Source organism: Selaginella moellendorffii, unplaced genomic scaffold (assembly GCF_000143415.4).
Source record: "Selaginella moellendorffii unplaced genomic scaffold, v1.0 SELMOscaffold_9, whole genome shotgun sequence".
Classification (NCBI taxonomy): Eukaryota; Viridiplantae; Streptophyta; class Lycopodiopsida; order Selaginellales; family Selaginellaceae; genus Selaginella; species Selaginella moellendorffii.
In genome coordinates, this window is record NW_003314270.1 from 723,112 (window position 1) to 746,391 (window position 23,280).

The following is a 23,280-nucleotide window of genomic DNA, read 5'->3' on the forward strand; positions in this document are numbered from 1 at the left end:
ATTTGAAAACATTGAAACTTGAAATTCAAATTTCAAACACACAAACGGCGGTGATCACACTTCCTCTTCTTCATCATTAACATTTGATCCCATCTCTGCCTCATCATCACAAACATCTTCCATTTTAACATGCAGCTCTGCTTCAATCTCCTCAAGTGTTTCCTGCATCAAAAGAATTCTGATCCACTAAGGCTCAACCTTTATTTCATCCGCATTCACCTCCAGAAGCCTCATCTCATGTGTTTCGATCTCCTTGAGCAACTTCAAGTTGCTGTAGCAGAAGATAAGCTTCTTCATGGTCTTCGCAAGCAAACGAGCTCACCTCTTTGTCTGCACAATGCTCCAAATGCTCCAATTTCACTCAGAGGCTGAAGCTGATACAATCTGGCTGAGAACACGCACAACAATCTTTTGAAGTTCCGGCAATGCTGATCCATATTCTATCCACCAGCTCACTGGATGGAGCCACATTTTTTGATGTTTAGCAATTGCACGAGACATCTCTTGTGGTGCAGCTTCCCTGAAACTCCAATATTGGAAAGTGAGCTTCTAAAGCAGCTCATAGTTCTCAGCTTTAGCCACCAGCTCAAAGTAATTGTGAAGATCACTCTTTGCCTCTGAATCTTCTGGCAAGCTCAACCAAAGAGGATTCAAACAATGAGCAGCACTTTGGAGCATAGAGTGGAGCATTTTCCATCAGTTTTTACTTTGCAGCTGGAGATTCACTGGGTCAAGCTCTTCCGTTCTCAACTCAAAGATGAAATGCTTGATGGCGTTGATCCTCTCTTCAGCAACCATCTTGTTCACAGCCAAAACCTGAAGAGCCTCTTGAGCTCAATCCATCTCCTTAAACAGAAGCCCTGAGGTTGCTCCTTCTCGATCTGCCAGCTTCAGAACTTGCAAAATTGGTTCCATCACTAGCAAAACCTCAGCACAACAATGCCAAAAACTGCCATTCTGAATCAAGACTTTCACTACTGAAGCTTCGCTCAACTTATCCCACTTTTGGTACCATACATCTAATACCACAAACTGTTGCAAAGCTTTGAGCATGCCTGGTTCAGTCAAAGAGCTCATCACCATGAAGCTGTATGCAAATCTAGTTGACGCTGGTTTGATGGGGTCTCGAGGGGCAATTTTCCGGAATGCTGTAACTAGATTCCATTATGTCTGCAAAATTTATGATATGTAAGCAGGGTTTAAAATTTGTGTTAGAGCTTATGGATGTGATATTTTTCAGTGTATGAGCTAAACCAACATGCCCAAGCACAAAGAATCACTATAAAATGCAAAAAATATATGCATGTAATTAGGAACATGAGAAAACAATGGAAACAATGATTTACTTCAGCTATAGCAAAATCCACATATTTGGAAAAAAAAAAACCACTAATGCCCTAAACATGCAAAAAATGGCTTTGCACTCGTCTCTGTGTTCTAATCAATTGCACTCACCTCTATGCCAATTAATTACTACATAGATTAAGGTATCATGCTGCACATAAGCCACAAAAAATGAGAAGCACTTGTAAGAGGTATCAAAGCACTGTGCTTACATTAGTGCACATTGCAATTTAAATATGCCTCCAAGCCATGAAGAATGAGCATAACCACATGAAATGAGGAAAATGGAACATATATAAAGGAGGAGAGAAATGATCATGATCATGAGATCATAAATCTCACTTAATAGCATAAAAATGAAATAAGAAAACACCTTTCTATATTTGTAGTGATGTCATGTTATCTGAGATGATGTAGCATCAACCTTATGTGGTAATCATATCCCATAACATACACACAATCATATTTCATTTGCAAGCCCAAGAGCAATTGAAAAGTGATTGTGTGTATAATATTTTTGCATGCAACTCAAAACAAGAAATTAAATTTGCACATGGGTAAATATATAATGTAGAATCACATATATTCATTCCATATAAACACCAAATGATATTCAATTTGTCATGTTCTATTTATATAATTTGTCACTAGCAAAGAATTTGGCCAATTTGTCTTGTGCATAATTTGACATAAACCATTACTACATTGAATGTATATATGTATTTTAGGCTGTCTATACATTTTAAAAAGATCAGGGATCTTGTGTTTTTTCTTCTTCAGAGGAATAGAAAAGGCTACAAGACCAGTTGGGTAGTGTTTAAAAATTCTTAATTGCAGGGATTTCTAGGTTGGTTGTTGTTGCAAGTCAAGAGTCTGCCAAAGCCTTTCTCGCATGAGTAACATTCTTAGTCATCTCTTTTTCACAAAAGTGTAACTTGTAGTTCTTCTTGCTTGATCATATTATGAGATTAATCTTTCATGTGATACCTCAAAGTTGAGACGGTTGTTGTTGATATTGACGGAAAACAAAAATACTTTTGCATTAGGATAGATCGTAGAGAATTTCTCCAAGCTGTGTAGCACAGACAAAACAGGAACAAGAAATGAGAAACAAAATCAACAGTTTATCACTTTTTATATCCTACTTACAGAAACCTAGGCTACAACCCCTCCATCATACTATCAATAAAAATGTTTGTAGGCGTTTCTTCGCTTTGCACAAAGTCATTTCGCTCATTAATTGAAACACAGAACACATGAAAGCTCAAACGGTACAAAAACTTGCAAGTAATACTCACGTTGCTGGAGTTCAAACTAGCCGTGATGATAACCATTTCGATACTTTTGGATAGGAAAGTATTGTTTGCCTAGCTTCATACTAGAAAAATCCTTGATTTCATTCATTGTGAAATATCAATTAAACTCCAGTGATTTAATCGTATGAAATTTTTTCACAAACGTTTCACAGCTGGAAGCGAGGCACTAGGAGCGAGGCAGCATCCAGGTATTGAAATCTACCTCCGATCCTATCTGATCTGATCCTATGGAGCTGTTCTACCCATGGCGCTGTCCTGGCCATGGCAACGCAGATCAGTCCTTAGCTGCCGCTTCATGCTCTGCGGGTATTGGAGCCCCGATCAAAACGCCAGGGATCTGCTGTCCTGACCATGTCCAAATATCTTGGTGCTGTCCCCATTTTTGGATTGATTTCTATGGTTTCTACGTCCAGGCAAGGAGAATCCAATGGATGCAATGCAGCAAGGAACTTGTTCACGGATTATAGCAGTACGATGGAGGTATTATAACACAGCTTTAAATATGTGATTGAGTTTTCTTCTTGTAGATGCTTTCTGCTTGCGTTCGTGCGAAGTACATGGAAAAACGATTAGAAGCTAGACAGTTCTTTGAGGAAGGTATGTATTTTTGTTTTTCTTGTTGATTTCGATCTGTCTGATTTTACCTTTCTGTTTGTGGCGATAGGACCCAAGTTACTACGTGCTTAAGGAGGACGAGTCTCCTTGCATTTTTGGCCCGATTGAGAAGCAGTGATGGTCATATGTTTGTGCAAAGCAGCTTATTGAGCGTGTGATCTATGGTAAGCAAAGTTTCTGTTTGAAAGGAACTAAGTATGTGGGTGTGGTGTTTTATAATCTAGGGAGCAGAGAACGGCCTTCAATTCACAATCGTTCAACTGGATTGGGCCACAGATGGATTTTATTCCCGGGATCGATGGGCCAAGCGAAGGCATACAAAGAGTTTTGGCTTGCTTCAGTACAATATGCAAGCCACCACATTTCTGTGGAGTCTAGCTGTTGGTGTTCTTTTTATGTGACGAATTACTTTATTACTTCCATGTAGAACTTGCTCAAGAGCGAGCCTATGAAGCTTGTCGATGGTGGACAATCACAACGGACGTTCGTGTACGTCAAGGATGCCATTGACACGGTGATGCGTATGGTGGTAAGTCTCTATGATGTTGGAATAAATCCAAATGTAGTCTAATCAGTTGGAACCACGACAAGAAAATCCACAACAAGAAAATGGTTACATGGGCAACCCAAACAACGAAGTGACAGTTAGAGAACTTAAGTGTTGTTTTGAAAACTTTCTTTCAGTTTCCCAGGCTTTATCTTCGTACTTCTTATTGGTGCCACACAGGTGTAAGTGGCAGACCGCAGCTGGATGAGCCCACAATCGACATGAGCTCGAAAGAGTTTTACGGGGAGGGATATGATGACAGCGACAAGCGCATTCCAGACATGACGATCATCAAGAAACAACTGGGTAAGAGCCACGATCGAGTGTTCTGGCTTTGTTCTAGTTTCCTTCGACCAATCGTGTCTAAACATCTCTCCCTCTCTCTCTCTTTGCTGTTTGCTCCAGAGTGGGAACCCTTGTTTGATCTCTTGGAATCGACACTGACTTATCAGCACAAGACTTATGCCCGAGCAATGCAGAAACCAGCAGCGAGTGGCACAAGCAGCAGAAGTGAGCAGTGCAAGCGAGGACAAGAAGCTGGAGTGAAACACTGGATTTTTCAACGTGGCGACTGTGCTTTTGTTGTTGCAGAACAACGGAGTCGTTTGTGACTGTGCTTGCTTCAGCTCAACCAGCATTCATCGCAGCCAAACTATCTCTTCTGTTTCTGCCGATGCCACTGTGTACTCTGCTTCAGCAATCTATCAAGGTTTATGCCTATACACCACCGAAATTACATTTTTTATTCTCCCAGCTGGAAGAACTGGCGATCAACAGATGCCTTGATGACAATGCTACCATGTGCAATATCAGGACCGACCTTTAAAATTGCCAGCTCAGCTCTCTCCAATCCTCAAAATGAGGCAAGTGAGCTGACAAAGTTGATAGGAAAGTATTGTTTGCCTAGCTTCAGCTTAACGTGTCAAGAACAAGAAACAAGAAACTTGTATATATCACCGACAAAACCTTTAACAAGCTTCAGCTCAACGTGTCAGTATAGACTAAGTTAATATCGTCATCTGTTCCCATCCTTGCCTTTTCCGGGAGCCCTGGATCAAGAGATTGACGAGAAAGACGCAGCTATGGAAATTGCCTGACGCAAAGGACTTGTCACAGCCGTTCGAACATGGAGGAGTTATAACAGCGAGAGATGTGGCAGCAGCATTCAAGGCACAAAAGTGGCATCTGGTTGGTTCGGACGAGCAGGAGTCAAGTATCACATGCCGTGGAAGTAACTCCAGCAAGCTCAAACAAAACTTTGTGGGTTGTACACGAATCAGACAAACTTAGTGCTGAACTCACGGCGCTGTTTCTCGAATCTCATACCGCCAAAAAATCTCATAAAAAAGTTTATAAAGGAAAAGATATTGGTTTGAGTATAAAAGAACGAGGTCGGCTTGGCATGTTTAGGGTTTGACATGTTGCCAGACGACTTATTGAAGGAAATTATTTCAAGGGCTAGTGTTGTAAGGCTTGATGATCTAGGTACTTCGGCAATTGGCAAAGGGGGTTCTTCTGGAGAAGTCGAAGATCAGTCAAAAGACCAATCCTTTCAGAGGATGATAAAGCTTCCATGTCAGATATTAGGGCAGGCAGCAGTTCCATGCCCTACTGGAGATCATAGCGACGAGTGGGAAGTTATGTGTTGCATGGAGGGGTTTGTGATAACGTATTGTAGAAAGCTTGGAGAAGCTCACTTGTTTAACCTTTCAAATGGAACTAGTCATCCCATCACTTGGCTCACCAACTTTATGAACAATCTACAAATGGTGTACCTCAGAAATAATATCTACGTTGCTGCTGATTTCAAGTTGCAAAAATATAACCCGCGGTTGGACAAATGGAGTTTGCAACAAAGACTTCCTTTAGGTTGCGAGTTGGAGAGGTTGTTTGTGTTGCAGGATGGGATTGTTGGGGTTTTTAAACGCGAAAGTTTTCCATGCGGAATTAAAACAGTAAAGCTAGAGTGGAGGTTTCTAGATTTGGACTACAAGGGTGTTAACAAGAAAGGGTGGAGGCCACCGTTTGCGACGGACGTTATTGAAGATGGTGTGATCCCGGGTATAACAACTTTAAACAACGTTGTGCTAGTAATGGTGAAGTGGTTCCGTGACACCAACACGAATTGGCTCTTCTTTTGGAATGACAATGAATCTGATTGGGAATTTTTGGATGGAAAGCTGGAAGGCAATCCAGTAACCAAATTGGTTGCGGTTGGAGAGAATGAGCTTTATGCATATACTTCTCCAGGAGATTTGGTCTCAAAAATCAAAATACATTGGGATAAGAATGGCCATGTATCTAGTGTGGATTGGGAGAGTTAGAGACTTGGTCTCAAAAATGTTAATGGCGACAGTAGAAAATAAATGAATGAATAAAGAGAAATTTCATACCACGCCAGGTGCAGGCTGTGAAAGTGCACACAGCTCAACATTGTTATCGAAAGTGAGAAAGGCCAAGGCAGATTTCTTATGCTATTCCATTGAGGTTCGAAAGCCATTCGAAATCACTTGCTCAGGCTGTAGTTTTCCTTGTTGTGGTGCAGAGCTCTTCTCAATGGCGTCGACTCTTATCCATGCTATGTCATTCACTGCCAGGTTTTTGAATGACTGGAGTTGCGGAAGAACCCTGTAGAGCTAGACAGGCTCATTTAGACACGGGATTTATGGAGCCTGGTTTCGAAGGGGAGAGAGCTATGCAGCTGCCTTGCTCCACATCGCTGTAACTCTTGTAAGTAAAACGAAGTTGAGACAGTTGTTGTTGGGATTAACAGCGACGTAAGAGACCTTTATGTTTGGATAGATCGTGGACAAAAATGACGTACACCTTGAGCCAAACTCTGCTCGTTTTATGCTTATGCCTTCATAAGATGGGCCAAGCTCATGGATGATCCTGCACCAAAATGGTTTTAGTGCAATGGGAAAGCCTCTGGGAGTAACATTTTGCACAAACGAAAAGATAGACTCAGCTTGCAAGCCATACCGACGGTACTGGAGTTCAATTCCATGTCATCAGCTTCTGGTTATACGTACTTTTCCCGCTCCTAGAAAGACATGAAAATAAAAAAATATCGCAATGGTGAGAATCCTGGCATTTGCTGTATATGTGGTATCATAACAGTGAAGAAGGCACCAATCTAAACCACACTCTGGGAAGATCCCCGGTGTGGATCACGACACTTAGTACTGTTTGTCCCATTTGAATTCCAAGAGACAACGCCAGCCTAGTGTCGACATCAGGCCCGACATGAAAATCTTTCAAGTCTTCGTTGTCCGGGCTGATCACCTTTCCCGAGATTCCACCTGGGAACAACAGGACCGAATGTCATCTGGTGTTTGTCAGAAAAGAAAAACATAGATAGGGTCACTCACTTGGTCGTCGTGGATTTGTAGTAACGGAGAATAATGACTGGCTGGAACTCCCCATCAGAGCTTAGGAGAGGCACACAAAATGAAGAATGCTCTACCTCGTCGTTGCGCCAACGGACTTGAATCAGCTTACATAGCCCAGGCTCGATCATCCTCGTGGAAACATGGTAGTGGTGGCCATTCAGTCATCAAGATGTTGTCTCTCATGGCCTGGAAAATCTTCATCGCCTCCTCAATCTTCCCTTGCTTGCCCATACCCGTGCAGCAAACACGAGAAAGTGCGCATAACCTCGGCCTTGACCATGCGCCTACACTGCACAATTAGACACGGGTTCACTCGGAAGCCAGGAAGAAAAGCAAAAGTGCTGGAAACGTAAGAAACTCATCGTGACGACATTGGGCTCCAGGTCCTGCTTCTTCAATTTTGAGAAGAACACCCGAGCTTCCTCCCTATGACACGGAGGCAACGCTGGCCTTGACGCCTCGAAGATACATCTCCTTGAGCTTTGTAATGCATCAAGATATTGTAGGTGACAGAAATCCACTTCTTCCTGTCCCGGTAACAAATCCAGCTTGCCTGAAATGGATGCTCACAGTTTGCAAGAGTAAGATGAACGCAGCAACGCACCTAAAGCAAGACAGATTCGCAAGTATGGGTCGAGATGAAACCAGTTTTGGATCCAAGACTATCGTCATCGTCTGGACGGACCATCTAGTGCCGAATTCGGATCGCTACAACCTGCTGCGGCGCTCCTTACGCTCATCCAGCTGGTGTTTGTCGGCACGAGAGCACTGTATTCTGAGGTAAGGATCAGCGTGTACTACTCCTTGACGCAAAGCAGCTGGACATAGCTTGCTATCGTCAAGCTATCACTGGCGATCTACTTTGTTGCTAGGGTTTGGTCCGGAGTGATCGAGAACGCGGCAATCGATCTTGCCGCCCAGTCCGGCGAGAAACACATCGTTTTGCTCTTTATTTTATGTCTTCTCGTGCGTGCTTGTGCACTAATATCTTTGTCGGGATGCTGCCAGTGTTTTATTCTTTGACTCCAGACTACAGTCCACATGAGCATGGACATTGACAAGGTCAGTAAGTCATTCTCAATCAGGCATCGTTCTCCTATTGTTTCTAGCACAATATATCTCGTTTCACATACACGATTCAATTGTATGGTTAGCGTGGATATCTGCTCGGAACGTACTGCTCCCTAGGACGAGGAAAACCTTTTCCAAATGATCTTGGTAAGACATCCTTCCGTAGAGATTTAAGTTAGCGTTCATTTTCGACAAGCAGGGGTGTCATACTCCTCAAAGTGAACACTCTAGCTTCTTCCAGATGCAGAGAGTACGTATTTCCAGCAAATAGTATGCCCCGGAGGTTCTGTGTAACATTCAATTTTCAATGTTCTTTCTCGGAAGTCGTTTTACGCGCCATGCCTAAAGCTGGTGCGTTTTGCAGTCAAACCAGGAATCGGCGGTTTTCTGGGTGTTGCGAAAGACACCTGCGATACAAGCCAAGGTCTGGTTTTTGTTCACTGCAGTTACTTGCTTGTTTCTAACTGCAGCAATCCATTCCCGCGCAAAGTCAGGCTGCGGAAGCTTTCAACTTGCCAGTCTTCTACAATGGCTGAGTTTGGCCTTCCTAAAACGTTTATCCAGGTAAAGTCGTGTCATTGCTTTTGTGATTATAGGCAGCCAAAGTATGCTGACTAAAACACCAGGCAGGAACATATATATTGTGGAATTATGAAGTGCAAAGATATAAGCTCAGCGAGTTTCTCCTTTTGATTCCTATGACCACAGCGTTTGCCTCAAGCCCGCTGGTACAGAGTTCTGCAGTTTGCTTGATGGCCGCAAACAGTTGCTTACAGTAGCAATTGAGACCGGAAGGCATCGAGCGTCTCCCTGCTGGAGCTTTTGTGGTGAGTGTATATCTCTTTGTTGTTCAGAATGAATTGGGATACTCTTTATTTCAGGTCGATTCTGGCGGTTGCGATCACTAGAAGCTGATGCATCACATGGACCGTGAGTATGACCATGACCGGCAGGCCTTGATGCCATCGGATTTTCATCTCCGTTTTTCCAGTTTTTGAGTGACAGATGCAGACTTTGTGCAGAATGTGACTCCCAGGTATGGAACCAAGGCCCCCCGTTTCGAACTTTCACTGAGCTGGTACTAATTCATATCACTTACCGGTGGGCTGGGTCACAGTTTACGCTCGGAGAAGGCATAGCGTTACAATCCGCCAGGGTAAGGAGCATGCTCATTTGTGCGTAGATGTGACGTTCGGCCTCTTTTTCACAGGAGTCGAAAGCTCCTGGAATGGACTGGGGAGATCTTTGCAAAACGATTACCATGTTGCGACGTTCTGCATGGCTATCTCGAGAAGCTGCTTTAGGAGACATCACCGCGGTTTGTCCCTTCAAGCTCTTCCGGACGATGCAGCACGAAGGCGTCCGGCCCGACAAAGTCACCTTTCTGCTCGACGTCTGCAACAGGAGCTCGTTATCTCCGCTGGGCTTCCTCCAGAGGCGCTGCTCCAAGTATTTGCCAGGAACGGGGACAAAGATGCTTACGCTCAGACCAGGAGGCCGGGATGAACCAGGAAGGCGTCAAGACCGGCGTCTCTTCGATAGTTGTGCGAGCCTTTGCGAGCAGGGAGTCCGGGCTCACGAGGCGAGGAATTCACCTCTTTCGGGAACACTCCGTGGGAGAATGGCGGCTTCGACAGGATGCAGGAGAAGAATCTATCAACGCACCGAAATGGCCAGTCTGGAGGACGCCAAGCTCGTTCCTTCGAGCTGTGAGACGTTTAAGCCATTCTCGACGTTTAAGCCATTCTTGTTAATTTACATTGTGGTTAATTAATATATATATCGAGACGTTGAATTACAAGATTGGGGTTTATGTTTGATTGAGAGAGAGGCGAGAGAGAGAAGCGCGATGCGAGTGATTCATATTGTTGTGTTCGTGGCTGTTCTCTCGTTTGTCCCACTGATCTTCACGGGAATGTGGATGGGTACCGACAGTGACGATGAGGCGGAGGAGAGCTGGCACAATTTCGTGTTTCTTCCCCGTGCTCCAAATGCCAAGGAGAAGAAGTTTCGGGATCCGCAATCTCTGATAAACCGCCTCTACAAGCGTAAGTGCTCCATTCCGATCATTTCAAACATTTCTTTAATCTTTCTTTCTTTGCAGCTCAGCCACCGCTTTGGCACCCCCATCGCAGGATCTACAAAGGTTCTTTCATGTCCCTCTCTTTCTTTCTTTCTTTCTTTCAATCCCTGTGTGTTACAGTGCTGCCGGGGCCGCCTCCACCGCCGCCGTTGCCGCCTCCTCCATCACCGCCGCTGCCAACTCTACTGTTCAGAGGGTGAGTAGCAGCTAGGACACCTCCTTTGCCTATCCACACCTGCAAGGAGCGACTGCTTCAGAAGGAACCAATTGGGAGTCTGTTCAAGGTATTTTACTGCATTTTTTTTGGTGTCTGAGAGTTGCATTTCCAGAAATTCCTGGGCATTGCAATTCACAATGAGAAGATCAAGAAGGATCAGTTGAATCAGGGAGTGTTGAAAAATCTGGTATGGTTATATCTTTTCAATGTCATTTCCCACCTAACACTTGGTTTGTAGCATAATCAATAAGCTTTCATTTCATTTTATTCCTTTTAAAAATTTAATTGTTTTTTTTTTAAAGCTTCAACATGCTTCTGGATGCATCGACTTCTTTCCAACAAGATTTGCATGCTACAGCCACCACTGAGGAGTGTACAGGTGTGTTGCTAGAGCTGGAGAAGCTCATAAACTCCACTTTACCCCCCCCAGTAAGTTTGCTTACGTTTTTCCTTTTTTCCGGAGGTAACTCTTTTTGTTGGGAGCTCCCCCCTTTTTCTTGTCACCTCCGAGAGTTCGTAATAAAAGATTCATGACTTTTTCCTTGAGGCTGACTCCTCTTCGGATCTTTGACGAGGCCACTTCTTGGCGCTCACGCTGGTAGCTCTCGCCTGGATAATTTCCAGGACGTGGTGTCAGGTTCTTGTTTGCCTACTGACACGCATAGAGTTTCAGTGATAAGAAATGCCAGGTCCAGGTCGGTATGATTTTTTCTAGGCTTGCATTCTGTAACTTCGTTTTTTTGTGATTTGCAGTTCATGCACAAGCTGCCGAGGTAAAGCTTGTGAAGAGTTTGTACTTCAGTTATGGGCAAGGTTGGCACAGATTCGATTGACATGCGTACAGGCTAATGCAGCTCCAGCTAGGTGGACTGCATCGTGATTTGCGGCAGAAGTAGAGAATCAGTTTCACAAGTCTTCTAAATCTGTAGTGACGAGACGTGGATCTCAAGAGTGAGATGCAAGTCATCAGGAGCTGATGCACAGATCATCAGATGCTGAGGATAAGTCGACCGTCGTTATGTGCGACAACTGACTGACTCCTGGATTTCAGACAGCTACTAAGGTACTTCTAAGATTTTGCAGAACTGGACTCTATTGAACGGCCATTTGGGTCCTTTCGCTGTCTCGCAGTCATGATTTAGCTCAGTTGCTGCAGAACACAATGCAGCAAGTGAAAAGTATTCTGTGCGTGGAGACGACGAAGGTGCTGTGGACGGCTGCAAGTAAGAGCCTGCATCTTTTCTTTTATTTTTCATGCCTTATGCCTTAACGGTCTGTGGCTCGCCCATTAACTTGATCCAACGGTTGGTAGCCATCAAATCGAATCAGGTTCTCTACGAGAACGTGGTTGACAACTGCCAGGTTCTCCAAAACCGAGCTGCCAGCTGCTAGGTTCTGGAGAACCAGGCTACCAGCTTCTGGAGATCCCTCTCATCCTCGAATAATATTCTTCCACGTGTCTGTTAACAGTCTCGCCACAGCCTATTAAGGCTGTTCCCGGGCACGGGCTTGCTCGTTCCCTCCAGAACGCGCTTGCCGGGCTAACGCCCGGCACGCCCATTCTAGGCAGGAACGTGCTCACCCTACCTGGGAACTGCCTCTTAACGGGCTGTGGCTCGCCTGTTAACTTGATCCAACCGTTGGCAACTGTCAAATCGAGTCAGGTTCTCTACGAGAACGTGGCTGACAACTGCCAGGTTCTCCAGAACTTAGCTGCCAGCTGCTAGGTTCTAGAGAACCAGGCTACCAGCTGCCAATTCTGGAAAACCCTCTCATCCTCGAATAACATTCTTCCACGTGTCCATTAAAGGTCTTGCCACAGCCTGTTAAGGCCATTTCACAGGCACGGGCTCGCTCGTTCCCTCCAGAACATGCGTGCCAGGCTAACGCTTGGCTCGCCCGTTCTGGGCGGGAACGTGCTTGCCCTACCCAGGAACTCCTTCTTTGTTTCAGAAGTTTGCATTGCCGAGCTTCTTTCAACTGGTTGACATTTCTAACAGTTCCTAGCTCTGGCGAACCTTCACAGCTTTTCTTTCAAGCCGGAAGACAGTGCCAAGCTCAAAAGGTTTGTTGTGGATAATTTGATTGCTTACTTTGACTGTTTGAATGCTTCCAAAACCGTTATGGAAGATTTTGTTCATGTTAGCGACCTTTTGATAGTTTTTGGAACATTGGTCTGTCAAGGGAGTTTTTCAAACCTGTGGCCAGGCCTGAGATACATTTGTCGCACGTGGTATATGTCAAGCAGTAAACTGTTTCTTCTCTGGGCGCCACTCATTTACATTTTGTAATTAGATGAGTTGAAAGAAATGTACGAAACTTTAATCCTTTGTGTCTCAGATTGCATCATTGGAGATTCGAAAGCTGCTTTACCAATCAGCACCTGTACTCAGATTGAAAGTAAAAGGCTGACTGACCAACTTGTGGAATATTTGTGGCAGGTCTTGATGTGTTTCCCTGGTGAGCTTAAAGCCAGGAGCATGAGACGGATTATAGAGGTTTCTAACCGAATGTGCTTTTTGCAGATGGAATGTAATCCATATGACCTGGGGAGTTCCCGGGTAGGGCGAGCCGGGCATTAGCCTGGCAAGTGCGTTCGGGAGGGAACGAGCGAGGCCATGCCCAAGGAACGGCCTTAATGGGCTGTGGCAAGACTGTCAAACAGACACATGGAATAACGTTATTGGTGGCTGGCAGCTAGGTTCTGGAGAACCTGGCAGTTGTCAGCCACGTTCTCACAGAGAACCTGACTTGATCCGACGGCTGCCAACGGTTGGATCAAGTTAATAGGCAAGCCACAGCCCGTTAAGAGGTTTTAGCAATGCTAGTAAGAAAACAAAGGGGAAAAAGGCTTGATCTCCAGGGGATGAGAGGAAAGATGAGTGAATGAGTGCTGTGAATTAATATGAAAATAATGAATGGAAATGGGGATTCACAACTCAGATTTCCCCCTTGAAAGGCTGGTGGTTCTATATACCATTTATTAGCATATGCTAGTAGTTATGATCAAGTCTATGCAGCCTTGGGTTTAGGGTTGGAGTTCCTTGAGCCTGGGTTTTTGGTTGATATAATCTACTCCTCTGACAGAACTAAATGCGAGTATTTCCATTGCTTGTTGCTGCTATTACTCGAGTCGATAGAGGTGGCACTTCTACTGCAGGATGTGAGTTCATGGTTGGGGACACTGTCTAGTGGATCTGTCCCATCTTCCTGGAGCTTGGCTACTTTGGCCAAGAGGGTGGTATGGTCATCCTCTAGCTTCTAGTAGTGGGTGTTGATCTCATCGTACTTGAACTTGTAGGTGAGTTCATGAGCTACTGATGGCTGCTTGGAGATGATCTTCCTAATGTCCCGGAGGTCGGTGCAAATCTACTTCATCTTCTTAAGCTGAGTGTCGAGCCGGTGGTTTAAGGGCTCATAGAACTCCTTCTTGATTGCTCCTTGGGTGTATATGAAGGAGTCTTGCTTGAGAAGGTCCTATGTGATGTCGGCTGGTGTTGGGAAGTGGTTCGCTTGCTCGTGGTGCATGCATTGATCAAGGGCTTCGAACAACTTGCAGGTGCAGTAGCTCAGATCGAAGAGTTTATCCTCATACTCCTTCCTGATCTCGTCGTAATCATGGCATACCTAACTCTGTGGCTGAGGCATGGCTGCTGCTGCTGCTCCTGCTCTGTGATCCTTGTGTTCCTCGCTAGGGTTCACTGTGTTCTTTGGTCCCAGGATGTGAAGTTGCTGGAGGCGTAATCTGCTTCGTTGGATGTGGGTGGTGTGTTCAGTCTGGATTCTTTGAGGTTGTTGGAGATGAGCGTTTTGGATTGATGCTGGATGAACGGACCAGATGTGGCGCTGAAATTAATGTAAATGGCCTTTAGCTCTGCATTGGTTTATTCTCAAATATGTTTCAGAACACCACTAGTTTATCAATGTTCACAAGATTCTTCAACCCAACTCGCCCAAGAAGGTGGTGGGCTCATTTTTGCACCAGAACTTGCTCCCACCAATCACTCCAACTCACTAAAAAACTCTCTGAAGACTTCCAGTATAGTCAAAATCACTAGTTTCTATAGCCAATAGTGAACAATTCCAAAATTCCCTCCCTAACACTAGAAAGATCTGACAAGCTTGAAATCTTCTCACAACTTCTTCCAACACACTTAAATTGGTACTATTGGGTTAGGAACATTATGTATCCATAGTAGTTCACAAGTTACAAAGAGATTCCACTCAAAGAACACTCTTCTTTTGAAATAATATAGAAATTTGCTCCTAAGACCAAAGGGTTGTGATTGGATGAGGTCTGGCTTCATCCTTGACTTTTTATCCTCTAAATTTAAGATTCTCATACTATAATAGTGCCCGCCATTTCTTGACTCACTTATATTTGTTTTATATGCTTTGGCCACAGCCCCAGAGATCTCTGATTCCTTTCTATCAAAATTATGATCTCCCACTAAGGATGAATCTTCTATATTGTTGCTGTGGACTTCTGCCACCTCCATGTTTTACTAGTGAAGCTTCCAGACTTGTCTATTTCATGATTTGCCATGTGGCTAAGTTTTGTCCCAATCAAACCAGGATCTTGATCAATGTCTACGTGATCCAGCGTGACAAATCCACATGGAGGGAGATTGATCCAGATAGATTTCTGGGGAGTTGTGTGGATGTCAAGGGCCAGCTCTTGCCGTTTGGATCCAGGAGGAGGAGCTGCCCAGGAATTCACCTGGAGAATTTGATCCATGTGTTTGACTGGGGTGGACCGGACCCGGCGTCCCTGGCTATGTCCGAGTTGCTGGATTGAGCGTGCCCACTTCTCCGCTCAAGCGTTTAATATTAACTAATACAAACTGTGTTTAATGAAGTAGTTTCAGGGTGCTTTCACGCATGGATCTGGTTCAAATCAAAAACTGAGAGAAGTGGCATGTGATTGTCAAGAGGAGCACAAAAGGTTTTAAATTTATAAGGCTGAGGTCATCCTCCAACCAGCATTGATTCCAGGCAATCTCCAACATAGTTCTAGACCTAGAGTTTCTAGCGGCAATGAGAATGGATAGAGAATGTGATGGGCAAAAATCGTACCTGCAAAAAAAATAAACTATAGGAAGTTCCATGCATTTAGAAGCCATGGATTGGAAGGACTTAAAAGGTTGACACAGAGACTCTTGAGAAGTGCCAAAGCTCGCTACCTTCTCAAGAATTATCTCCTCACAACACAATTAGACTATTGAAGCTCTTTCTAAGGCCATCTTAACAAGCCCCTCAAGCACTTGGAAGCACCACCTTTGAGGTATGAACTCCTCAACCTGTGAATGAAAGTGACATTAAAAAACCAATCAACGGTGTAATACATGTAATTAACAGCCTGCACCCACACTTGACGGTACAACAGTTTATCAACAGTGTAGTACATGAGATCAACAACCTACACCCACCCTTGGACAATACAATAGTCCAAGTCAGTTCTAAATCAGTAGGATTAATCCATGTATTTGGCTTGGGCTGTTCCTCTTCTTCCTCTCACCCACCCTGGCTACCATCCAGTTTGCCAAAAGCAGTTCTAGGCACTAGGAGTGCTGCCCACTAAGGAGATGCCGCATATAGATTCTTCAATTACTCCTGGAGAGTGGAACTGGCCAATGGATCTCTTTGACAATCGCTTGCAAGGACTCGAGCCTGGAGATATTCTCGTCTTCCATGAGCTTTCCACTCGCTTGAGTTCCTCGCGAGCCTTGTCCATGAAATCTGGGTTCTTGATTAGCTCCGCCATTGCACACTCTATATGAGAACGGCCGAAGTGTCCGTTCCAGCCGCGATCATGTCCTGCAAAATTCACGTCAACTTTCCCATCCAAAGAAAGATTTTCATATTGCTACAACGTACGAGCGAAACTGCCTTGAGCGAAGCGTCCGTCAACTCCCCCGTGCAGATCATCAAGTCAATAAAGTCCTTCGGCTGGCCACCAAAGTTCTTGCGATGAGTGTCAATCTCCTTTGGTCGATCCCGTGCTGGACTTCCTCGATCTTTGCAACCTGCGTGTCCATCCATCCCAGCCACGGAACAAAATCCCCAATGTGCATGCTACCACCGAGCTCAAACGCCCGAGTGATTGCCCGGTTGAAGAACAGCACCTCCTCATCTCCTCCTTGCTCGGGTCGCGCTCCCGGCCGAGTAGCTCTTGCTCCACCATCCTGGCGACGGTGTTGAACGTAACATCCTTCACCATTGTCGACAAATCGGCCTCCCGGCCCTCCTCCGCCATCGCCAGGAGCAAGTTCTCGGTCTCTTGTTTGCGAATGGGCTGGACCCGCTTGGCCGTGAGGAGCCGGAGCTTGCGTATGCATATTCAATGAAAATGAGGATCTCTCCACCCCTATTGCTCGTTAATGAATTCATGAGACAAGCTATCCACCTTGCTGAGCGCTCAATCGAAGCTTTCCGACAAGGTAGGCGATCCAGGCTTGCTCAAGGCGACGATTCTCTCCAAAGTATACATCTTCCGGATTCATTCCCGTAGCCGAAGTATCTCCCCGAAACGACTGGGGGCCCGGAAGAAATCGCGACGTCTTGGAACTTGAAGAGCTCTCTCGCGGCGTCCGGGCAGGAGACGATGAGCGCATCAACTTGCCCGAGCTTGAGGTACACGAGTCCTCCATCCCTTTAGGAGAGATCGAGGAGGGAGATGTGAGGGAGCTTGCCGAGGAGAGCCAAGATTGGAACGTAAATTCTCGGTGTTCTTGGAGAGAACCAGCTTGTGGAGGATGAATGAGAGTAGCCGAGTAGTAAGCTCCATTGCTGCTAGCCATACTAAGCTTCCAAAGGAGTTAAAACAAATACAACACTCCCTTTTTCTTTTTTCGAAATAACTTTTCCTGAAAAAAAGGAACTTCACATAGATTGATGAAGGAAAATGTATGTACCTGATCCTCGAGATCGACAGACAAAGAGTCGAAAGTTACTGCTTTGTGTGACTACGAACAAGCGAGGCTCTCTCGTGTCTCAACGCCAGTGATCGAGTTCGTCCCTGTTGCTCGCTTGCAAAGCTTGAGACGCTGGTAGTTGTCCAGGATTGCTTCTGTGAAATCGGCTCCAGTGATATCTGCGCCTGGAAGAAGATCATGAGTAGGACATAAGAACCAGGAATGCTAGAAAAGCTACCATCAAACTGTGAACCAGTCAGTATCGCATTCGTGAAGATTGCTGCATTGGAGGAAAAAGCTTAGCGAGAAGAATTCAAGAGACACAAAAACTTAGGAAGAGTCAAAGCAATCCATGAGACGTACCGTTTTGTAGATTCGTCATTCGGAACACGACCCGATCAGCCAAGGCTTGCACCCTGTTTGCAAAACGTGTATAAGATTTTCCATGAAGAGACAAATACCAGCTTGTGTCTTGAAGATCACCACCTTCGAATCCCGCAAAAGTATCAGTGCTGCTGTCGAGGTTTGATCCTCTCAGATTGATCTTTCTGCAGTCACAAGCTGGAAAAATTCTCACTCTTTAAGATACTTTCAAGTGAAAGAAGAAGAAAAGAGATTCCCACTGAAAGAGCAAAGAGGAAAGGAAAGAAACTCTTACCTGCGAAGACAGCGCCTCTAAGGTCTTGTCCTGAAAGATCCGCGCCGCGCATGCTAGCATGATCGTAACTCTTCACACAAAGATACAAAAATTTAATCTAGCGTTCTCTAGAAAGGATCTTTCTTACCAGGAACTCGGCCAGAGCACAATAGGGCGTCGCGATCGTGGCGCTAGCGATCGAAATGGCTGCCAGCGGCCCAGCCAGGGACAATCTCTTTGCATTGTAGCTCCTCTCCTTGGAAATCTGGAAGAATCACGGAAATTCTAGCTCTAGATTGATCAATCGAAGCGTCTACCTCTCTGGAAGAGCTAGCGTTCCTCGAGGCGCTGGAGATGACCACCACATTGGCCATGGAAGCCGCGATAGCTGGACATTCTAGCTCAAAATCTCGCCAGGAGATGAGCGGTTGCGATCTTCGCGCGGTGGCCGCTGCCCTAGAATCCAATCCGTCCGTCGATATGGCAATGGTGGCCCGTTGCTGCGCCATGCGCCTAGCGTCTTCGCGCGGCCTCTCTTCTTGTTCTTCTCCGCGATCGCCGATCCACTCGCAGCCGTCTCGATCGGCGCTGGCGCTCTGTAATCGGCATTCTGGAGGTGGGCTGGAGCAGCGTCGATGCGATTCGTCTCGAAATTTCGCCATCGGGAGCTTTTCTCGATCGGCAGCTCGTCGGCCGTGTATGGCTCTCGGCCCCAAGCATCCAGCGCTGGAAATGGGAGGGATTTTCAAGGGCGTGTCGACGACGCAGACGATCCAGCAGCACAGCTCGGTGGCGGGAGCGCTTCCGGACGAGAATGAGGAGCAAGGGCTCATCTCCGGTGGTTCTTTGAGGAGCGACGATGGCGCTGGTGGTGCTGGACGTGGTGGAAGTGGCGGTGGTGGCGGGGGACAGGGTGATCATCATTCACAGAGTGGAGGAGGAGGAGGTGGAAATCCAGTTCTTGCGTGGTAAGTTCTTTGTTTTTTTTTTTTTTTCTCGATTTCCTTCCTGGCTACTGCCAGGTACATGAAATTGCTCGAGGAGAGGCCTGTAACAACGAAGGCAGTGACAGCGGCTATACTGACTTTCATGGGCGATCTATTCACCCAGGTAGATCTTCTCGCTTTCTTTGCTCTTTATGCTCTTCTTCTTCCTGGTCTGACAGGAGGCTTGTGAAACTTTCAGCTGGTTATAGAAAAATCTGGTGGCATTGACATCAAGCGGATTGTCGTGATCACAAGTTTGGGATTGATGCTCGTAGGTCCTACTCTTCACTTTTGGTAAATCACTGCCTTTTGTTTGCTTGTTTGTTTTCTCATTGCTCGATCGTTTGATAAACTTACAGGTACTTGACTTTGAGCAAGGTAGTGAAAATCGGTGGAGTGAAGGGAACTGGCATTCGACTTTTCCTTGACCAGGTTAGTTTCGTGATCCTCCAACTTCTCGTCCAACCTTCAGTGTTATTTTTTGTAGCTTTTCTTCTCCCCGCTCTTTATCGGAGTATTTTTCATTTGCTTGCTTACATTGGAAGGGCGGCCTTCAGATATCGGTCCGAAACTAAGCCGGGTTTGTATTACTATTGTGTTCTCGCTTGTCTCCTAATGCCTGTGAACTTCCAGGATTGGCCATCAGCAGTCATTACCAATTGGAAGTTGTGGGTGCCGTTCCAGTTTATCAACTTCATGTTCGTTCCTCAGAAGCTCCAGGTTGATTTTTTCTTGTGTTCTGACGAACGTGGATTTTGACAATTCTCTTGGATGCGTAGGTCGGTTTTAGCAATATCATTGCTCTAGTCTGGAACGCCTACCTATCTTTCGCGACGCACACCGAGGTCGACTCAAAGAGTCACTGAAGAGCTAAGTTTTTGTTGCGACGAGTTGGAGGTGGTGTGTTGGCCGTTTTTGCAAAGGAGGCCTAACAAGCCACTAACTCACGTGAATTTTTCTTCAAGTTTTGAGTTGAATATACACATACGGTTTGGTCTTTGCAAAGCTTCATCACAGGCAAAGGAGCTTATTCTTCGAGGCACGCCACGAGTTCCATATCTTTTTCAGCCAAGTTAATGTAAGCCGCTTCACATTCTCCCCGTCAAAACTCCCGTATTAAAGCTCGCTCTTTCTTGCCTCGCAGGAGTGTGGTCGATCATGGCAGCCTCGTTGAGTGGCAAAACCTCGTTCTTGCATCTTTGTTCATACTGTTTCTTCGTTTTCCTCTCAATGCAGGTTGAAGCTATCGTCCCAGGCCTTTCGTCCAACCGGTACGAAGTTTTGATCCTTCTCTCAATTATCTTTTTGTTTTCCACAGGACGCGGAGTTTACTGCAAACTTTGAGCACAGGCAACGCTATAGACGATTGCCGAAAAAGTGCCGTCGACTGGAACAGCGATCGAATGCACATGGCCGGCTGTGGAATCGGGTTTGGCAGCGGTGCCTTCGGCGGAGCTAACGGGAACTACTACACGGTGACAGACCCGAGCGACGATCCACTGAATCCACAGCCGGGAACGCTCCGCTACGCAGTGATCCAGGAAGAGCCGGTGTGGATTGTCTTCCAGAGCGACATGACCATCACTCTCCGGAACGAGCTCGTAGTCAACAGCCACAAAACTTTAGATGGACGAGGAGCAAGCGTTCACATCGCCCACGGCGCATGCATCACGATCTTCCGGGCTAGCCGCGTGATCATCCACGGCCTAAACATCCATCACTGCGTCACGACCGAGGGAGGATGGGTGGCGACCAAGCCGGGCCACTTAAGTCACCGGGGCCGAGCCGACGGCGATGGGATCCGGGTCTTTGAGTCGCACCACGTCTGGATCGACCACAACAGCTTCTGGGAGTGTCACGACGGCCTCGTCGACGTTCTTCACGGCTCAAACTTCATCACCATCTCCAACAATCACTTCCACGACCACGACAAGGTTACGTGTTCTTTTAAGTTGTAGCGTTTTTCTTTCTCTTCTTGACTGGAAACCATGTAGGTGATGCTTCTGGGCCATGCTGACGAGTCGGAGCTCGACCATGATATGAAGATCACGGTGGTTTACAACAGGTTTGGACCCAGATGCGTGCAGCGAATGCCCAGGTGCTTTATTTTCCCAGTTCTTCAATAGAACTCTTGAAAACTTTATTCTATAGATGCCGGTTTGGATACTTCCATGTAGCAGACAATGACTACCACGCCTGGGAGATGTATGCGATCGGTGGTAGCGCTCATCCCACGATTATCAGTCAAGGAAACCGCTTCCTTGCCTCGGACAACCGAGACGCAAAGGAAGTAAGTCCAATATCTCGCTGAGAATTTCTTTGGCACTGACAAAACAGAGAGCACAGATCACCAAGCGCGTCGGCCACGCCGGGGATTGGATCTCCATCGACGACGTGTTCCTGAATGGAGCGTTCTTCGTGGAGTCGGGGAGGGGAGACTTGATCTCCAGATACACCCCCGAGCAACAATTCGAAGTGAAATCTGGAAGCCAAGTTACGGCGATGACCGCCGAGGTAGGAGTTCTAAAGTGCCAATCCAGTCTCGCAACTTGCTAAAGTTCTTCCTAGTGGAAAGCCAAGGTAGAAACGATATAGAAGTCGAGTGATTGAAATAACCAAAACTTTCTTTCAAAGGCACATCATACTTTCCTCTACTCATCGTCTTCGGCCGCGTTGAGTGCTTTGATCCGGTTGATGAGATTGGCCTTGCGCTGCTCGTAAGAGAGCTTCGTGGGTTTAACCCTGGAAAGACAAAACCAAAGGAACCATGTCAGTGAAAGCGAGATATAATCCAAAGGAAGTATACTCACTTCTTGTGAGGACCGTGATCCTTCTTTGGTGGAGGCTCCCGGGGGCTTGGGTCCGCGCGAATCGCAGCATGGACCTTGGTGTAGAGCTCTTCCAAGCTCTCCGGCTCGACGCCTTCCTTGATGAATTGGCTGAAGTGAGATTGGTACTTCTCGGGATCCTCATCTTTTAGTTTCTGGAAGAAGAGATAAACGTGAGCTCTCCACAAGAAGAATGAGAATGAGAATGAGAGGCCTCGAATACCAGCATGTAAGCAGCAACGTGCCCGCCATAGATATACTTCCGGTGCACTTCGGCATTCAGGGACTTGTCCTCCTTGCTGTAGCCGGCAAAACGTTTCTCGCTGTGCGGGATATCTAGTCCACCGTCCAATGCACCCTGTGAAGTAAGAAAAAAAGAAACTTTGTAACAGAGGAACTCGGAAAACTCGACAAACCTTCAAGGCACCAAAGACTCGGTTGCCCGTTGTAGTCCGGACGAGGCCAACATCAAGAAGGGCCCTGAATGGACGCCTGTTCTCGTCCAGAGTTTCAACGTTGTAGTCCTCACCATTCACCTGTGTCCCGAGCGTAAGAACAAATAGAGAGAAAGAAGTAAAAGTTACATCAGTGTTTCCCTCGTAGATGTCAGCCATGCCCATTTTCGTGAGCAGCCTCCTTGCCAGCAGCAACCCCGTGCAGTAAGCTACAAACGAAGTCATAGAAAACGTGAGAAAAAAAAATGGTTTGGCAAGGCAAAGATAGAGAATTACCAGCCGCGTAGTTTGTGAGGCCAACCTTGAGACCATAGCGCGGCAATTCGTGCGCGTAGGCAGCAGCCATGATCACATCTCCAGCAATAGTAGCATATGCGATCTGGGCGACAATGTCCTTGTTGGACTAACACAAAATCAAAACAAAAAACGTAAGCTTTTCCAGTTTTCCAAATGATAAAGGAGACAGAACTTACAAAGCGAACGACGAATCGGTACTTCGGTGTGTTGTATTTGTTCTTGTCCTGATTCGTCAAGCGCACCCGAGCCCGATAATCGGTCTTGCCCTCTAGAGATGAAGCGAAGAGAAATGTGAAATTTCAAGCTCCAAGAATCCAAATCGTTACCTCTTCGGCGGCGGTACTTGACCTGGTACCTCTTGTAGTAGGATTTGGATTTCTGCGCCCTGGCGACTGCCTGCGATGGACGAAAATTTGAGATCTAGCGGCATTGATCCACAGGCGCTTACCATGGCTGCGCTGCCAGAAACCCGCTAGAACCCTAAGCGCTAGAACCCTAAACACTAGGGCGGCCGCAAGATATCCAACGGCTGAGATCTTTCAGGGTTCACGGGGTAATTTTCCCGCCAAATAGGTAAA

The 23,280-nt window shown here is 46.1% G+C and overlaps 4 protein-coding genes and 1 pseudogene across 5 annotated transcripts; 3 read left to right on the plus strand and 2 right to left on the minus strand.

Moving 5' to 3' along the window:
* Nucleotides 1-2,887: 2,887 nt before the first annotated feature.
* Nucleotides 2,888-4,433, plus strand: LOC9630869 (annotated as a pseudogene).
* A 12,942-nt stretch (nt 4,434-17,375) lies between these two features.
* On the minus strand, nt 17,376-18,579 carry LOC9632813 (pentapeptide repeat protein Rfr32). Of its 2 annotated transcripts, XR_002992080.1 has the most exons (8): nt 18,454-18,579; nt 18,285-18,401; nt 18,158-18,227; nt 17,961-18,060; nt 17,863-17,915; nt 17,738-17,779; nt 17,500-17,684; nt 17,376-17,451 (listed from the first exon to the last, which is right to left on the minus strand). XR_002992080.1 is itself a non-coding variant. In XM_002967793.2 (7 exons), exons 1-7 carry the CDS (start codon nt 18,508-18,510, stop codon nt 17,551-17,553), a joined length of 573 nt encoding a protein of 190 aa, XP_002967839.2. In that variant the 5' UTR covers nt 18,511-18,579; the 3' UTR covers nt 17,447-17,550. The 2 variants fall into 2 exon arrangements, 1 of the variants encoding a protein (XP_002967839.2); XM_002967793.2 differs by having other exon boundaries at nt 17,447-17,684.
* A 5-nt stretch (nt 18,580-18,584) lies between these two features.
* On the plus strand, nt 18,585-20,119 carry LOC9630870 (peroxisomal membrane protein 2). The gene is made up of 7 exons (XM_002967541.2): nt 18,585-19,104; nt 19,159-19,246; nt 19,322-19,416; nt 19,482-19,554; nt 19,610-19,702; nt 19,756-19,842; nt 19,902-20,119. Exons 1-7 carry the CDS (start codon nt 18,617-18,619, stop codon nt 19,986-19,988), a joined length of 1,011 nt encoding a protein of 336 aa, XP_002967587.2. The 5' UTR covers nt 18,585-18,616; the 3' UTR covers nt 19,989-20,119.
* A 30-nt stretch (nt 20,120-20,149) lies between these two features.
* Nucleotides 20,150-21,776, plus strand: LOC9632814 (probable pectate lyase 20). Its single transcript, XM_002967542.2, has 6 exons — nt 20,150-20,200; nt 20,267-20,393; nt 20,441-21,056; nt 21,117-21,220; nt 21,274-21,412; nt 21,469-21,776. The coding sequence occupies exons 2-6, from the start codon at nt 20,281-20,283 to the stop codon at nt 21,676-21,678; spliced, it is 1,182 nt and encodes a 393-aa protein (XP_002967588.2). The 5' UTR covers nt 20,150-20,200; nt 20,267-20,280; the 3' UTR covers nt 21,679-21,776.
* On the minus strand, nt 21,706-23,267 carry LOC9632815 (60S ribosomal protein L5-2). The gene is made up of 9 exons (XM_002967794.2): nt 23,151-23,267; nt 23,029-23,098; nt 22,879-22,970; nt 22,682-22,808; nt 22,535-22,614; nt 22,367-22,486; nt 22,174-22,308; nt 21,933-22,105; nt 21,706-21,864 (listed from the first exon to the last, which is right to left on the minus strand). Exons 1-9 carry the CDS (start codon nt 23,151-23,153, stop codon nt 21,774-21,776), a joined length of 891 nt encoding a protein of 296 aa, XP_002967840.1. The 5' UTR covers nt 23,154-23,267; the 3' UTR covers nt 21,706-21,773.
* Nucleotides 23,268-23,280: the final 13 nt, after the last annotated feature.

Bases quoted from the DNA above. Each gene is read 5' to 3' on its own strand.
- LOC9632813 (XM_002967793.2), bottom strand. From the start codon at position 18,510: ATGGCCAATGTGGTGGTCATCTCCAGCGCCTCGAGGAACGCTAGCTCT. The intron at 18,402-18,453 runs GTAGACGCTTCG...TGATTCTTCCAG, and splicing joins ACGCTAGCTCTTCCAGAGAG to ATTTCCAAGGAGAGGAGCTA. The intron at 17,685-17,737 runs GTAGCTTTTCTA...ATCTTCTTCCAG, and splicing joins GACTGGTTCACAGTTTGATG to GCGCAGATATCACTGGAGCC.
- LOC9630870 (XM_002967541.2), top strand. From the start codon at position 18,617: ATGGCAATGGTGGCCCGTTGCTGCGCCATGCGCCTAGCGTCTTCGCGC. The intron at 19,555-19,609 runs GTTAGTTTCGTG...TATTTTTTGTAG, and splicing joins TTCGACTTTTCCTTGACCAG to CTTTTCTTCTCCCCGCTCTT. The intron at 19,843-19,901 runs GTTGATTTTTTC...TTGGATGCGTAG, and splicing joins TCGTTCCTCAGAAGCTCCAG to GTCGGTTTTAGCAATATCAT.
- LOC9632814 (XM_002967542.2), top strand. From the start codon at position 20,281: ATGGCAGCCTCGTTGAGTGGCAAAACCTCGTTCTTGCATCTTTGTTCA. The intron at 21,057-21,116 runs GTTACGTGTTCT...GAAACCATGTAG, and splicing joins ACTTCCACGACCACGACAAG to GTGATGCTTCTGGGCCATGC. The intron at 21,413-21,468 runs GTAAGTCCAATA...CAGAGAGCACAG, and splicing joins ACAACCGAGACGCAAAGGAA to ATCACCAAGCGCGTCGGCCA.
- LOC9632815 (XM_002967794.2), bottom strand. The intron at 22,971-23,028 runs GTAACGATTTGG...CTTCATCTCTAG, and splicing joins CAAGTACCGCCGCCGAAGAG to AGGGCAAGACCGATTATCGG. The intron at 22,615-22,681 runs GTAATTCTCTAT...CTTCGTTTGTAG, and splicing joins CCTCACAAACTACGCGGCTG to CTTACTGCACGGGGTTGCTG.